This window comes from Epinephelus moara, chromosome 13 (genome assembly GCF_006386435.1).
Source record: "Epinephelus moara isolate mb chromosome 13, YSFRI_EMoa_1.0, whole genome shotgun sequence".
In the NCBI taxonomy this organism is placed as follows: Eukaryota; Metazoa; Chordata; class Actinopteri; order Perciformes; family Serranidae; genus Epinephelus; species Epinephelus moara.
This window is the reverse complement of record NC_065518.1, coordinates 4898733-4915490: the sequence shown is the minus strand read 5'-3', so window position 1 is coordinate 4915490 and position 16758 is coordinate 4898733. Positions and strand designations below refer to the sequence as shown.

The 16758-nt window shown below is 43.4% G+C and overlaps 1 protein-coding gene across 2 annotated transcripts in view; it reads right to left on the bottom strand.

The window, feature by feature from the left end:
• Positions 1 to 16220, bottom strand: part of prkg1b (protein kinase cGMP-dependent 1b) — an 88767-nt gene extending 72547 nt beyond the window's left edge. The window contains exons 1-2 of one of the 2 annotated variants that reach the window (XM_050059378.1): positions 15999 to 16220; positions 10817 to 10844 (exon numbers count right to left, since the gene is read on the bottom strand). In XM_050059378.1, coding sequence (XP_049915335.1) covers positions 10817 to 10844; positions 15999 to 16220 — 250 coding nt within the window. Of the gene's footprint in view, positions 1 to 8135; positions 8512 to 10816; positions 10845 to 15998 lie in introns of those variants that run through there. The other variant, XM_050059377.1, reaches the window with a different exon arrangement.
• Between the last annotated feature and the right edge of the window lie 538 nt (positions 16221 to 16758).

Genomic DNA, 16758 nt, shown 5'->3' with positions numbered 1-16758 from the left:
ACGCAAAATTGTTTCAACTGGAAAGATTTTCACGAGAGGTAGAAATGCTCTGATCACAAACAAAACTGTCATTGCGACAACTACAAGCAATATTGTTCCAAGTAGAGACATCACCAAGTAGAAATGTCACTGCTACAAGTACAAACAAAATTGGTGTGTCAGTCAGGACCACTTCTGTCAAAGGAAACTTTATTTCCATTTGCAGTATTGTCTTTGGTGGTGTGGCTCTGTTCTGGGCCCTCTACACCCTTCCTCGGACCTAAGCGGAAAGCCTAAGGCGGAGAGAGCACACCTATCTGCCCTTCCACACGCATATGTGGAAAGTCTAGAAAGTCTGTGGTGGACAGAGCACAACTCTCTGCCCTTCCACACGCATACAAGGAAAGCCTAAGGCGGAGAGAGCACACATCTCTTCCCTTCCACACGCATATGTGGAAAGCCTAAGGCGGAGAGAGCACACCTATCTGCCCTTCCACACGCATATGTGGAAAGCCTGGAAAGTCTGTGGTGGACAGAGCACAATTCTCTGCCCTTCCACACGCATACAAGGAAAGCCTAAGGCGGAGAGAGCACACCTCCCTGCTTCAGGTGTATCATATCTCGTTCATGACAATACCAGTACAATTTTTAATATGGTATGAAAATTTAATATCGTGATACTCATAATATTTTGACATGTTGATATATTGATGTCACACTGTTACCAACGGCAACAACAAGCATGGCTGAAAGCAGAATAATTACCAAATCTGCGGTGGTTCCAAAATGAGGGGCAGCTTCAGTAGTGTTGAATAAACTGTGGGGTCGCTCCTGGATGAGAGGTGAACAAGCAAATCTAGTTGCCTATGACATAGCACTTAAGATTACCACAGCCTGGATGACTGAGAACCTTCACCAACATGTTACGAGTTGACAAAAAACGTTTATATTGCTAGAAGTAGAAATGTTATGACCAGAACTATCAAAACATGACCACTACATGTAGAATTGCCCTGCTGTAAGTAGAAACTGTAGTACAAATGTCATTGTTTCAAGCAGAACCATTGTCAGTACCAGTCAGAACTTTGTGACTACAAGCTGAAACAAATGTATTCAAACACAGACCGAACTGTGGTAGATAAATAAAATACTGTTCTAATCAGACCGAGCGAGTCCAGCGATGTCTGAATCAACTGAATCAGAGTTCTGGAGGATCAGGACCTCCTGTTAGAAGCAGCCTCCTGCTGTCTGATTAATGAGCAAACTCAGAGGGAGGAGGACCACCTGCTGCACAGGTACACACTGAACAGGTTCATCACAGTTCGTCTGTCACATTCACTAGCTGTGTGGGAGTCGCAGTGGCTGGACTGTAACATCAAGGTCTCAGGTTCAATCCCAGCAAACGTTTCTCCACCTACCTGCAGTTTTGCTGCAGCTCACATGTAAACATAAAGGGACTTCTGAATTAGAGTATATATACAGTGAGTCCTGAAGGCTGCAGTGTTTACAGCACACAAAGAACGACACTCTCATAACTTCTTCGGCTGCTGCGGAAACCTCCTGGATTATATTTTATTCTAACACATGAGCAGTTTCCATCCAAGTTTAACTCGATCTAAAGGGACGGTTCATCCCCAAATCAAAAATACATGTCTTTCTTTCACCTGTAGAGCTGTTTATCAGTCTAGCGTGTTTTGAGACCAGACCTCAGACCTTGTTATGAGCAGTGTCATGTAGGAACTGTTTTCTTTTCACCAAACTACACCCGCCAACGGTATCACTGCACAGACAGAAGGGTGAATTCTGGAGTTTTCAATTTGGGCTGTCATAAAAATACCATTTTTAGGGCCTTGAAGCTTCAGTGATAATTACCTTCAAAGCTTCGATGAGACAGGACAGGACCACCCGAACCCCACTGTACTTTAGTAGGACACAGTGCTGCTGCTTGTGTGTGACAGTCAGAGTGATGCAGAGAAGGCAGAGAAAGTGGAAGGTGGACTATTGCACGAACTGTTTCTGTAAGTTATTACTAACTTTAAACGCCGTGGGTCGGGACACATTTCATCTCGCCTGTTCCTTTTCCTCAATGGACATTTAATTTGATTGCTTAAAGTGAGAGTCAATGACTGCACTGACATTCTCACTCCGACCTCGTCACATATACATGTTTGGTCATGGACTTTCCACATCCACATATGACGTCCAAGGTACCCTGGGTGTGTTGGTTGACGTTCTGGGACACCGTGTCAACTTCAGCCTGTTACATGCATTGTCTGTTTTCAAAATACACTTCTGTTTTCACATGAAATGTACATTTTGCATATAGTCTCTTTCAAAATAAAAGCATTAGGTAAGTACAACACTGTGAATTTACTTTTCCTTCAACAACAAACACACATGGTTTGGGAAGAAAGAACAGGGTTCGGCTTTAGAATCAGATTAAAGTCAGTGGCTGTTGGACCCATCCATCAGCCCTCCCACAGCATTTTCTCCTAATGCCATTGGTCGGCGACCAGCCATGTGTCATGCCGATGTGAAAGGATGCCTGTTTTCGTCAGTGTCTAACGCCGGAAGTCACCGACCAAGCACCCATTTTTGAGGACTTTGGAGTGAGACCAGGTCAGCACCGAAGACACTGACCTCATTCCGATCTGACACTCACATCTTCCTTTAATTTCCTCTACCAGTTTAGTGGTGATGTCGATTACCATGACAATGGCTGAAGCTCTGAAGCATTCAGGTCAGCCCTATTTTTAATTGTACTTTGTTTTTTTGACACTTTGAGCACCACAGGCTGAGTGACATCTAGTTCCATTATACTGGAGAGAAGGCAGACATCTCTACTTCCAATACCTCAAACACTCAGCAACTCACACCAAAACACTCCAGACTAATAAACAGCTCTACAGGGAAAAGGAAAAATGTGTTTTTTTGATTGTCTCTTTAACCAATTTCATAGAGTATAATGTGCAGTATTTAATAGATCACCAGTGTTTCCCACAGATTTAGATTCTATGTGTGGCAGTCGCTGCCCAGAGGGGGAGCTCCATACAAAAACTTTCTTTGATGGTGAAGCCCAGTGCTGCTGAAGTGTATAAGCTACACTGCAGACTGAAGGCTCCACTCACAGTGACAAACAGTGTGACGGCTGACTCATATGTGCAGCAGGGTGAATGCACATCGGTAGGTCAGCGTTATATACACATGTACAGTGTATAAAATGTCTGTATCATCACTTCACTGCATTTTTATAAACTACAATAAACTGATCACTTCTCTCCCAGCGTCCAAACACTGTCAGTCCCTCTTCCTCTCCTTCCTCAGAGCCACCATGAAACATCGTGTTCTAGAGAATGAGACGGACGCCAGGTCACAGTGACCTTTGACCATCAAATTATTATTCTTCGTCCACGTGAATGTTTGTGCCAAATTTGAAGAGATTTCTTGAGGCTTTGTTGAGATTCCACATTCACTAGAAGGGTACAGATGGACAGACGTAGCGGAGGAGCCCTACTTCCTGATGTGTTAAAGGATTCTGAGATTTCCTTCCAGCTGCATTTTTATGTTTCAAACCTCAAAAAAAAAAAATAAATAAATAAAAGCAGTGTTACAGTCTGGGGCTCCATATGTGGATCTTTAAACGGATATTATTAGATTTTTATGACAGCAGGACTTCAGCAGCAGTTGTCCATCCCAGCATGTCACCAGCGTCACACACACATTTTCATATTCACATGTGTATAAATAAAGACCTGTGACAGCAGCAGCTGTTAGATTCAGCAGAGACAAGCTGCTGATGATCACAACAGGACGCTGAAGTCCACGACCTGGACTCCGTTTCACTGAGACCAAACACTGCAGGAACATGTCTGCTGCTCACTACAACAATAACACTGACAAATACTTTGACCTGAAACTTGAGTGCTGACTCACAACATGAATTAAATGCATAAACAATGCATATGCACAAAAAAACATGCGTACACCTTTTCCCACATAGACACTGGTATTGACAAAGGAAGACTGTGCGGTGAGAATATTTGCAGACTTCAGACCAGGCATACACACAGTTATAGCTGAGACACCTGCGGGTGATGTCATGAAGACAGCATTAAATAAAAGTATGTACTGACGCACACTCAGTAACCACTTCAAATACTTGGAGGGAATTCAGATGGAAAGTGATAATAAGGTTTTTTCAGACACCAGAAACAGTGGTTAAAATGGGCTCAACATACTGTGTACACACATTGGCAGCCATACCAACAGATTTTGATGCATTACAATTAAGTGGTTAAAACCTGACGTCCCGACATCAAACATGTGGACTGAGAAGGTTTGGGAAATTTCCCAGATGGAACAGATAATGCGCTCCTTGAAACACCCCCCCAAAAAAATCTATTAAAAGATGGGGCCCTGCTATCGCCATACTAACATAGTCAAGTGATTGAAATCTGCTTTCATATTTTACAGTATACATGTATCAGTATCTTTTACAAATAGTCCCATTAACAAAATGGTTTCAACTTTCAATCATAGTAATAAAACATTTGTTCAACCAACAATAACCCTTCCGTTTTTATTCCTTTAAGAGTCATTCTGACTGATTATAATATCATTTCTGTGATACTGTAAAACCGTGACTATTAACGTACCATGAAAATCTCATACCTTTGCAACCCAACAACAAAGTTAGACAGTGATATTTGGTAGAATTTAGGTTGTGACGCCAACAGCCTAAAATTCCATGTCAGGACAACGTCTAATGTCGACATCAATTGTATGTAAACTACAGACGACAGATGACACTGATATTTTGTTGGTTTTAATTTGTGTTGCTGGGTGACCAAAATCCAAGGTCTGCAAACGTCTCATGCCAACATCATCTGGACGTAGAATAATGATATTCAGGTTGTTGTTGATTGTACGGTATTAGGAACAAAAACCAACGTCTACGAAATGTCATAATGTTAGCATCCACACAGCGCAAAACTCAAAAGTTGTTATACTTTTAAAATATTATTGTCGACCCAATTTTCATTCCAACCAAAATTTAATGTCTGCCAGACATAAGAGTTCAACGTCTTTGTGATGTCATTTGACATCCGGTACCAGTTGGGGAACTACGTATATCAACAGTCGTATGTAATGACGACTTCTCCAGCACTGTTGGAAAACCTCACTGATGTGACACAGTCGGTAAAGTTGCTCTTGAATGAACTGTGGAGGGGCAAAAGGATTAATATGCAAATGGATGTTTAAGGGCATTTCTACTTTGAGCTTAGTGTTAGTTCAAGCAGGACACGATGTCAAGCTCAGCTCACATCCCAGCTACATCAGCTGATCTCAAACAGCCCAATCAACTGATGGATCAGCTGATTGATAGAAGGGAGTCAGCTGATAGATCACATGATTCCTTTCTATGCAACCAATTGGCGACTCTCATGCTCTCCCTGCCTTAGGCTTTCCATCTAGACGCATGGAAGGGCAGAACGGTGTGCTTTCTCTGCCTCGGGCTTTCCTCATATGCACATGGAAGGGCAGAGAAGTATGCTCTCTCCACCTTAGGCATTCCACGTAGGCGTGTGATAGGGCAGAACGGTGAGCTTTCTCCGCCTCGGGCTTTCCTTACATGCACATGGAAGGGCAGAGAAGTATGCTCTCTCCACCTTAGGCATTCCACGTAGGCGTGTGATAAGGCAGAGAGGTGTGCTCTCCGCCTTGGGCTCTCTGCATAGGCCCGAGGACAGGCAGAGAGGACACAGAACAGAGTCATACCACCAAATATAATACTGCAATGGAAATACATTTGTCTTTGACAAAAGTGGTCCTGACTGAAATCCATTTATAGTGAACTATGGATGTGGAAATGAGGCTACGTCACAATGACTGAGATTTACGAAACAGAATCGGTCGTAAGCACAGCTTCATAAACCTGACAAAAATAATGCGTATGCACATTTCTGCCTTGGTGCATACACACACAGTTAGTCATTAATATACAAAGATTTATACATCTGGCTCCGAGAAACATAACCTGCGGATAGTAAAGTGTTCAGTGCAACTGATCCATTTTTCTCCATCCGGTTTATTAAAGTATAAAGAGCAGAATAATACTTTAACAGAGGGCTGCGAGTAACAAATCACTGCCTTTTTTAAATTGATGGTTATTTTTTCAAGACATAAATTCATCATTTGGTCTATTAAAATGTCAGAAAATAGTAAAAAGGTCCAACAGATTTCGGAGACAAGAGAAAATCCTCACATTTAAGAATCTGCAGAATTTAAAAGTTAAAGCATCATTAGTCTTGAACCACCTGCTGCTCCAGCTGTGCTTCAACTTTCACAGAAAACTATTAAATGCCATTAAAAGTGGCATGAATATAAATGAGTGAACTACGTGTCCATAAATTCAACACTTTGATCATCTAATGTTGTTATTTTCAAAAGTAACACCTGGTGTTGAATGTAACTCAGGTACAATGTACAACTGAAGCCGCACTGTTAACACAGTCCATCAGTAAATCCTTTCATGTCAGGCGGTAATCTCAGAGACAAAAATCTACAAACCTGGACACATAAACCCGAACCCATCTGACAGGAGAGATACCACCAGAGAGAGGACAGAAACCTCCATATTCAACATGCAAGTATTCACTGTTAGAGGATATAAATGATTCCCTTCTCCACCACCTGTGCAGCGCAGACTGATGGGAGCGTTTTGTTCAGCAGGGAAACATTAATGTTTGAAAGTTTTAATCTGCCTGGAGGTGTGCAGGAGTTCTGCTGGCAGCCTCCACTCATCTGCCGGCTTTTAATGAGACTTTAACTTCAGCAGAGTTCAAACATCTCCGTGAGAACAGTCTGGTTTCCTGAGCAGAGCCTGGTGGGCATCCAAAACCAGCGCACGTCACTGGAGCTGTCTTCTCTCAACACAACCAGCAACACAGAAGAAGAATAGTGGATCGCCTCAATAGACTTTACACACAAAACGAAAACATGGGTTCCTTCATTGGCTTGAAATTTCGACATCAAGTTCATGTTTCGTACCAAAAGTGAAAACCTGTACATGCATACCAGTATCTGAAGTATCCCCGTCATGTGCTGCACATATAAACATCATATCCTGGTTTGAGAAGCCTGGATATGCCACCTGGGTCACTCTGATAGACACCAGGGCCCAGTTGTTCAGAAATTATCTGATTGGATTTTGGCTAGCGGAAAGGATCAAATCTTGAAAAGGGCTCGTTAAAAAGAAAAAGGAGATTCTGAAATCAGATAAGATCACATAATCCAGTCTTTGTCTTTATCTGGATCAAACCGTCAGTGTGTGTTGTCCAGAACGTTTTAGTAGGATTGGGAAACTTTTGATCCCAAAGTCAGGATTATCCTGATCCCAGCAGACATCTGGAACATAATGTTAGAAAACTTTTAAATCGGTCAAACATATCTACACTAGGGATGCACGATATTGCATTTTTGCAGTAAATAGTTTAACTGTTAATATTTTACTTGCAAATAAAAGTTGTGAGCACTTCTTCTGCAACTGCCAATACCAACATTCCCACTTAGAGAAAGGCTGAAAACTAAAGCGACAGCAACTAAAAAGACAGCGTTTGGCTGCGGCCCCCAAATCATTAAATCTGCCCCTGACGTCATTTCATCACCTGAAGGTGCAATTGCCTCTCCCCCACAGGGCTGTAGGCTACATAGGAGTGTTAAAATGTGTTTGTCTTGTTGTGTTATTGGAGCCAGAATAGAAGGAGTCATGGCTCAAAACCAGCCGCCACTGCCCGTCAACAAAAACAAAGACAACTATGGTTAAATGTGATAAGACCAAAGGACTGGACGGAGGCCATCATCAAAAATGCTCACATGTGCAGCGCACACTTCATATCAGGTTAGGGAAAAAGTATTTCCTGTTGTAGGGATGAACAGTTGCTGATGAATGGTTGCTGAGTGGCAGGCGGCACCATGTACGGTAACCTCGGCCACCAGTGTGTGAATGTGTGTGAATAGGTGAACGTGACATGTAGTGTAAAAGCGCTTTGTGTGGTCAGAAGACTTGAGAGCGTGATACAAGTGAAGTCCATTACCATATACTGACCTTTTACAGTGCATTAAGTTTCAACAACACACACACAAAGTGGACTTACTGCGGGCTCTTGGGGTAGAAGGGCAGGGTGACATGGCTGAGGTCAGTGATGTCACAGGCGGTGGGCTCGGCGGAGATGGCCTGCCGTTTGCTGCGGTGCTGGTCCGGCTGCATGGCGAGGCTCTGCTGCTGGGCCTGGACCTGCTGGGCGGTGGCAGGCCGGAGCACAGAGCGGTACTTGTCCAGCTCGTTCTGCAGCCGCTGGATCAGCTCATCCTTCTGATCCAGCTCCAGCTCCAGCTCGTCGATCAGCGTGTCGCGCTGCCGCAGCTCCTCGATCTTCTCCTGCAGGGCGTACTGCAGGTCCCGTAGAGTGCCCATCAGTTCTCTGGGGGTTCCCCGAGGAGTTCTCAGGGTGCCTCTAGAGTGTTGGGGGTTCCTCTGTGGTCCCCAGATTTCCTTTGGATCGTGAGGGTCCCTTTAGGGTTCCTCAAAGTACTTATCTCTTGGGATGCTGTCCCCAGATTTTCCTGGAGTCCTCAGGGAATCCTCAGGGTTCCCTCAGATTCTTTAGTGGCCCCCTGATTTTTGCAGAGTCTTGGCGATTTCTGGGCAACTTACGGACCTAAGACCACAGCCTACACTTTACAGGGCTTTGTAGGTCCCTCTAGGATTCCTTAGTGGGGGGGTTCTAGGGATCCCTTGAAGATGTACAGCAATTCGCAAAGGTTCCTAAAGAGTCTTTGGGTACCTTTAAGTTCTTCTGTAGTTCCTCTGGGTTCCTGCAGAGGGACAGGAGTTTGAGATCTCCTTGGGGTCTCGAGGATCCCTCGAGATTCTTAGAAGCGCTCTTCAGAATTCCTCTGAGCGTCCTTACAAGTCTCAAGGGTTTTTGAGATTCTTCTGGGGTACCTCCAGGCTCTTAGAGTTACCTCCTGGATTTCTTCAGATTCTTAGCAGTCTCTACTATTCCCTGGGGGTCTTAAGGGTCCCTCTAGAGTTCCTCTGTGGGGTTTTCAAGGTTCCTTTTTGCATGAATCTTCAGAGCTTCCCATATTTCCTCTGGGTCTTCAGAGCACCTCTTATGAGTCTTAAGCATAATTTGGGTTCCTCCTGGGCTCCTTCAGATTCTCAGCAGTTTTCAGATTTCCTGTGGATCCCTTTAGAGCTTCTCAGAGGGAGTTTTCAAGGTTCCTCTAGAGTTGTTCCTCAGGGTGCCTCACACTGTAGTCCTTAAAATCCTAAGGGTTCTACTAGATGCCCATGGCTGCTTCGATTTAAACTCATCTGTTCGTCTTCCAGGAGAAAATGTGATTTTCGATAACAAAGAAAAGAAACTGGAAAGTCTGGAAAACAAACAAATAAATGGTCCTCGGGGTTCTTCCCTCTCTACGTCCTCTAAATTTAATTGTGATTTGAAACAAAGGCGATGAAGTGAAAAGCTGGAGTTGATGTGGAATAGTTCAGCACCTCATGGATTTCCTCCCCTCCAGGAAATTAGTCCAGAGGCAGCAGGTTTCCCTCCAGACTCCAGGGGAAATGTGACTCTGTCTGAAGTCATTTGAAAGCAAAGTGAGTAAAACAAAGTTGAACTGGATCCTGGGAGATTAAATACACATCCAGTGTTGCCAGGAAAATTAGGTCGGGGACAGTAACACAGGAGAAAGGGAGAAAGGGGGATTACATTCCAGGTTTAAATTATGAGCAGAAGTAAAACATCAGTTTTCTGTGGTTTGAATTAAAGTAAAAACCTTCAGTAGAATCCATGTGAATCACTGACAGAAAACAAAAGCTATGAAACATTTTAAATCCGGAATCACACACAGAAACATCCTCTGGTGTGATTCGCCGCGGAGCTCAATCAGCTGGTAAAGGAAAAGTAAAAAACGTGTCTGAGAAAATCCGCAGCGGCGAAGTGAGGAGGAAAAGTGATGTGAGAACACGAGCTGCAGGAATTAAACCCACGTTGTGATCCAGCAGCCTGAGACCTGGAGGACAGAAACTGGAAATATTCCGATTTCAAACGAGTGAAAATCCTGCTCACACCGGCGGAGGAAACAAACGGCAGTAAGATGAAAACGCGCGGATCCTGCGGAGGAGAATGAAACGATCCGGAGTCCAGAGAGGAAGCGGAGCTGCAGATCTGCTCCGCTTTAATCACCTTCATTAGTTTAATTAGTTTAATGCGGAGCAGCAGGAGGTCTGACGGAGGAGTGAGACCGGGAGCGGAGCGCGACTCTGCCGGTGCGTCCAAAAGTTGGTCTGCCTCAACTCCTCCTCCTCCTCCTCCGCCTCCTCCTCATCCTCATCCTCATCCTAATCTATCGACCTGTCTGATGCTGCTCTTCATCATTATAATGTCGTTTTCATATCAAAGTTCACAAATTAGTTGAACCAGAAACCATTAAACCTTTATTGAGCCAGTTTTGGAAGTTATTAAATTGTATTTATTTTTTGTGGATTTCCTTAATAAGCTCTGTTTTATGTGCACGTGTTGGTTTGACAGCAGTATGTGTAGGAACATGTACAGAATACATGTACATGGACGTTTCGAGAGATCTGTGTCAGGGCCGGATTTAAACATTAGGGGGAGCTCAGGACAGAAGTTATCCTTGGGCCCCCCCTGACCCCCCCCCTTTCCTTCCTCGTTCTGTGCATAATATATGAAATGGTGTGGGTTTCCTCCAGGTGCTCCGACATGTTCTCCCCGTGTCAGCGTGGGTTTCCTCCAGGTGCTCCGACATGTTCTCCCTGTGTCAGCGTGGGTTTCCTCCAGGTGCTCTGAGGAAAATTGTTTCAGCGTTGAAACAGATCTGTCTGAAATTTCAATATTAATTTAAAATAATTTTGTTTACCTCTTTACAACCATCAGAATTAAATGTTGTTTCAAGGCAGAATTAAACAAGTCAAAATAAAACTGAAAAATATGGGGATTATTGTATTATTGCCAAGAAGTACTCCAGTGGAACCTGCTGATCATCAAAACACTACTGAAATGAATTGAAAAGACTTAAATGAAATTGAATTTGAACACGAGCTGGATGTGTTTCCACCTGTAAATTATTAAAACCAAACTAACTGACATAGTTAAAGACATTAAAGAATCAATGACACAAAACTGATGTGTAAAAATTCACCAGAATGCAGTTAAGTTTGATGCTTAAACAAAACTAAGCAGGGGTGATTTTTTTTATAACTCACCCATTTGCATCATATTAAGGCCTAAAGTTATGCATGTTTCAGGGCGGGGCCACTTGAGTGACGGGCCGTCACTACAGTCTGTGAGTCAGATCCACTCCTCGCTCCACAGCTCCAACAAAAAACCAAGATGGCGACGGCCGAATTGCCCAACTCCACGCTTCAAAATGGGAGTCCACAAACCAGTGGATGACATCGCGGTTGCCACGTCCATTTTTTATACAGTCTAACTAAAACCTGTGTCCTTAGCTGTAAACACAGCAAGCACAAGTGAACTTTCATTTTTATTCGTGTCCATTACAGCTATACTACGCCGGGATTGTCAGTTACTGTTTGCACCATTATCGCCAACAAAACTGAAAGTGAGCCACATTTGCATTTTTCGGTGCTGCATCCATGATTTTTGTGGCTTCCTCTTATATGCCTGCTGCTACCACCTTGTCGCTGCCTTTTTATAAAGCCCCAATCTCACGTGTCCTCAAACCAGTTGAAACGTGGTGGGACAACAACGAAAGATAAGGCGAAGGAAGTCTGAGTAGGTTGAGTGGGAGGGGTGGTGGATGGGTCCAACAACCACAGACTTTCACCCAGGAAGGACGTTGTTCACACCCTGTAAGAATGTAAGAAGACAACCCCTCTGTACCCTCCATGTGAGTGTTTTGAAGGAAAAAAACATCAGTTGGCGGTGTTGTTCCGATGTAGTGCTTTTATTTTGAAAGAGACTGTATGCAAACTGTCAATTCCCTGTGAAAACAGAAGTGTATTTTGAAAACAGACAATGCATGTAACAGGCTGAAGTTGACACGGCATCCCAGAACGTCAACAACCAACACACCCAAGGTACCTTGGACGTCATATGTGGACGTGGAAAGGCTGGAGCTGTGGAGGAGTGAGGGGTGGATCTGACTGAGGAGCCCAGACAGGAGCGTGTCACTCAAAGTGTCCCACTATTAATTATGCGGAACTTCAAGCCTTAATTAAATGTAAACAGTTGCTTATATAAAAATTCAGCCCCTGTACAGTTATGAGTGTTGAAATTAGCCATAGAGACCAAACTGTTTTTGTACCAGGCTGTAAACATGTTTATTTCCACATGTTAACATGGAGGTCAGTGGGGACTGACTCACTGTTGGAGCCAGCCTCTAGTGGACATTAGAGGAACTGCAGCTTTAGGCGATTTGGCTTCATTTTACAGCCCCGAGGGCTGCCGCTAGGCTACAAGAGGTGATTATGTGGAATTACTTTTGACTCATTGCCTACAATGGACCGACCAGGGGCCGACCTCCTGCTGGCTGTGAAGACCGACGGCTCCTGACTGAAATACCCACATTTACAGTTTCATGTGTTTCAGATTCTTATGAAAGAGGACCGATCATACTCATTTTCAGGTTCATACTTATCTTTAAGGTTTACTAGAATGGTGGTTCTCAACTAGTGGGTCCCAGGTCAATACTAAATGGACTGCAAGTGACTTCTCAAGTTTGAAAAACACACTTTATTTTTAAGTACAGGGAATTTCCAGCACAGAGCTTTATTTTGAAGTGCCATTTCCTGCTGTGGAGTGACAGCTGCTTGACAGAGACAGCAAACTAGCTTGACAACATGTCCAAACACAAGTATGACGCCTACGGACAGACCTTGAACTAATAACAAAGAAGAAATCTAGACCCTGTGGCTGTGGAACCACTGCACTGGAACGTGTTGACATGCTTTAATGTTAATTAGTGTCATATTTTAACATAAGAAATAAACAATAAAAGCTTCTTACACAACCGCACATGATCCAGAATTGCGGAGAAGTTCAATGCAACAGCAACCTAGATTATATTTTTCCTTGACGTTAGCATGTAGCTACATGTAGCAGCGTGTGTGGTGTAAACACTAGAGGTAGCGTGACTGGAGCAGATGACCATATAAGTAGATCCAGCACACTGTTAATGAGGTTTCTGCTCACAGCGATCACCTTTACACACATTATCTGAAACTGAACACCTGACACAGTAACACCACATGAAGACACAACGTATGGAAACACAGTGGGTCCACTTTAAATGATGTATTTTATTAATCATAAGAAAACACTGGTGAGGATTACACAGCGTTTTCACATCCAAACAGAAGCAGCATATTAATGTTATTTGTCTTTATTTTGCATTTCAGTCTGCCAGAATAACGTCTGCTTTCAGGTTTCTGTTTCGGTTTGTGTTATTTATGTAGAGCATCTGCAGCGTGCACCCTGAACACCACGTTAACTTACGTAATGGAGGTATTACATCTCTGACATACGACCTCAACATCAGGTTAAAGCTGCCTTCAGGTCTTTGTATCCGTTATTGTGCCTCTTTGGTTCATATTACTAAAACATTCTGCAATACTCACAAACCCTGAAGGTCTGAGGCCTCATTCGTTCGCCTTCTGTTTGTGTGTTATTTCCATAAAACCCATCAGAGCATCCGCATTTATTATTTAACAACATAACAACCACAAACTTCTTTTTTTTCCCTCCTGAGCCTGTTTTTAAAGCTCTTTTCTTTTTAAACATTTATAGATCAGAGGGAGTAAACATCACGGAGCAACAAGTTATCAATAATTACACCGAGTGATCGTGTAATGTCTTTTGTACAAATTATTCTTTGTGATACTCAAAAGAAAAGCAACAGACTAAAAAGAGATGAAGACAACCACAAGGAGACGCACAGGACTGCGAAGAGATGAAAATGACCACTGAGATGGAAAACTACTATAAAGAGACACAAAAGACCAAAAAGAGATTCAGTGTGAAAAAGATGCAAAACAGCCAGAGAGATGCGAGAAACAGTAAATGGCCACAAAGAGACACAAAATCACTGCAAAGAGAAACAAATTCACCACAAGAAACGCAAAAGACAAAAGATTACATACAACTACAAAGAGATACAAAATGATCACTTAGAGATGCAAAAGACCAAAAAAAGATCCAATGCAAAAAAGTCATCCAAAACAACCACTAAATCCCCTTTTACACTGCCAGATTTTCGGCGAATGTTGGGCCGTTTTGCCGGCAAGCTGCGAGCGTTTAGACACACAGAGCTGGACTGGCGAGTTGATCCGAGGTGCCCAACGTATTGGCGAAACCTTTTTGGTTTAAAAAGAATGAGGCGGCCTTCCACCATGGGAGGGGCTGTTGAAGACTTGTGGGAGGAGCTGATGATGACGCTGCACGTGTGACCCACTGGCGGTGGATAAACAGGAAACAGCTGATAGCAGGAATTAGCGAGCAGCTAGTAGCAAGAGGGAAATGCAAACCTGACAGACACTGTAAAGATGAGCAACTGGGGAGACAAGGATTTGCGCGCCCTCCTTGTCCTCGCAAACGAAGAGGCCATTAACCGTCAGATGACGGGGACGGTGAAGGACGGGCCGACTTAGAGAGAATCNTTGCTGCACTCCCCGATTTTGTTTTTATACTGCCAATGCTGAAAAAAGACTGATTGGGCTTTCCTGCTAATTTGCACAATTCCTATTTAAAAAGGGCTATAGAGATGCAAGAGAGATGCAAAACAACTACAAAGAGACACAAAATGATCACAAAGAAATGCAAAGACAGCACAGAGACACAAAGGCTGAATAGAAATCCAATACGGCAACAAAGAGACGAAAAATGACTGCAAAGAGACGCAACTCACCATAAAGAGATGAAAATAGACCACAAAGATATAAAGACCAAAAAGAGATCCAGTGAGACTACAAAGAGACGCAAAACAACTATAAGAGACACAAAATGACCAGAGATGCAAGAAAGATGCAAAACAACTACAAAGAGATGAAAAATGATTTCTAAAAGTTCCAAAACAAACACATGAAGATGCAAAACAAAGGCCAGAGCATTGAAGCAATCCAGTGCACAAAAAGCAGAAATTTCTTTTTAATATAAATTTTTTTTTTCGACCTCTGGGAGGGCCCCGACACACAGCTTTGTTCACCACTCATCTTCACTGATCCGCCCTGATGGTGTAAAGGCAGCAGTGTCAGCTCTTTAGTTTTCTTCAGGCAACATTTAAACTTGAGATCTTCATCACGAGGAGCAGAAACATTGAAGCCATCAGAGGACACGAGTGTGAGCTGCTGCCCTGTGGCGCCCTCTGCTGGCTGCTCTCCGTCATTACAACACACTGCAGCTTCTCGGCTAAATCATAACACTTGAGCTTCATCCTGTATTTATGGTTCCAGTTCTCTGCGTTTAAAACTGTACTATCTTTGGGAGTGACCATAAGATATTTTATGCAGAAATACCTCATTAAATTATGTATTTTTGTCCTGTTGTTGTACATTTATTTTAATAGGCTACTTTAAAGTCTTTAGAGGTGAATGCAAACTGTGTAGAAATCTGTAAACGCTTGTGTTCTTATGAATACACTTTACAGCTGTGATTCAACTCTTCATGCATTTAAAGTCATTTAATATATGAATTATTAACAGCATTAAAAAGTGTTGTAGTAACACTTACAGCCTGTAATTTAATATTCTATTTTATTGTATAAATCAGGCACTAACACTGGTTTCTACTGGCTCTTAAATGAAGGTACAGTGGAATAAAATAAGACAAACCAGGGAGTAATAAATATTGTTATTAATATTGTGCAGACCTCTGTAAACAGTCGCTCAGCAGGTCTCAGGTGTGTCCCCTCACCTGTGTGTCCTCTCACCTGAGTGTCTTGGAGAACCTCCGCAGCTCCGTCTCCTCCACCGGCTCCGCGGACACCCCCGCAGCCCGCCGGGTGCGCCGGCTGTCCGGCCAGCAGTCCGGGTTACAGACGCCGCGGCTCCGCAGCACCGACTGACACTTGTGCAGCTTCCTCCGCAGCTCCAGCGCCTCTTCCTCCTTCTCCCGCAGCCTCCGCTCCATCTGCCCGATCCGCTCCTCCTTCAGCCGCAGCAGCCGGGACAAGTCCGCCTCCAGCCCGCTCATCCTCCTCCGGTGAGTGTCCGGACAGAGACGGAGAGGATGCAACTGGACAAACAGAGACACAACTGAGATCAAAGTTTCTCCAGAAATATAAAAAGAAACTTTAAAGAAGTAAATCAGGTTCAGATTGTCCAGAGGAGACGAAATGGTTTCAGAATAAAAATCGAATATTGATCGGTTCAGTCGGTTTGACTCCACATCAGTGATCCTGCAGAGGTCAGACTGAGAGACAGACAGACAACAGCTGGAGTCCATCTCCTCACAGTCAGGCCAGCAGGGGAACATTTCCCCTCATCCAAACCCAACGGGAGGGGTCACTGTACATGTTCATACTTCCTGTGAGTGAAATCCAGTGAATCATATTTCCATGTGTTCAGTTTTTACTGTTCAGACCTTGTTTTCTTATTCTAAAAGCAGATGAAGTCACGTGTGTCCTGGGCAGAATGAATGTCCTCCAATAGATGATTACAGAAAAGTCAAATTTAAACATTAAGGGAGTCACTGCATGGTATTAAATCATATTATAATAATAAATAATATT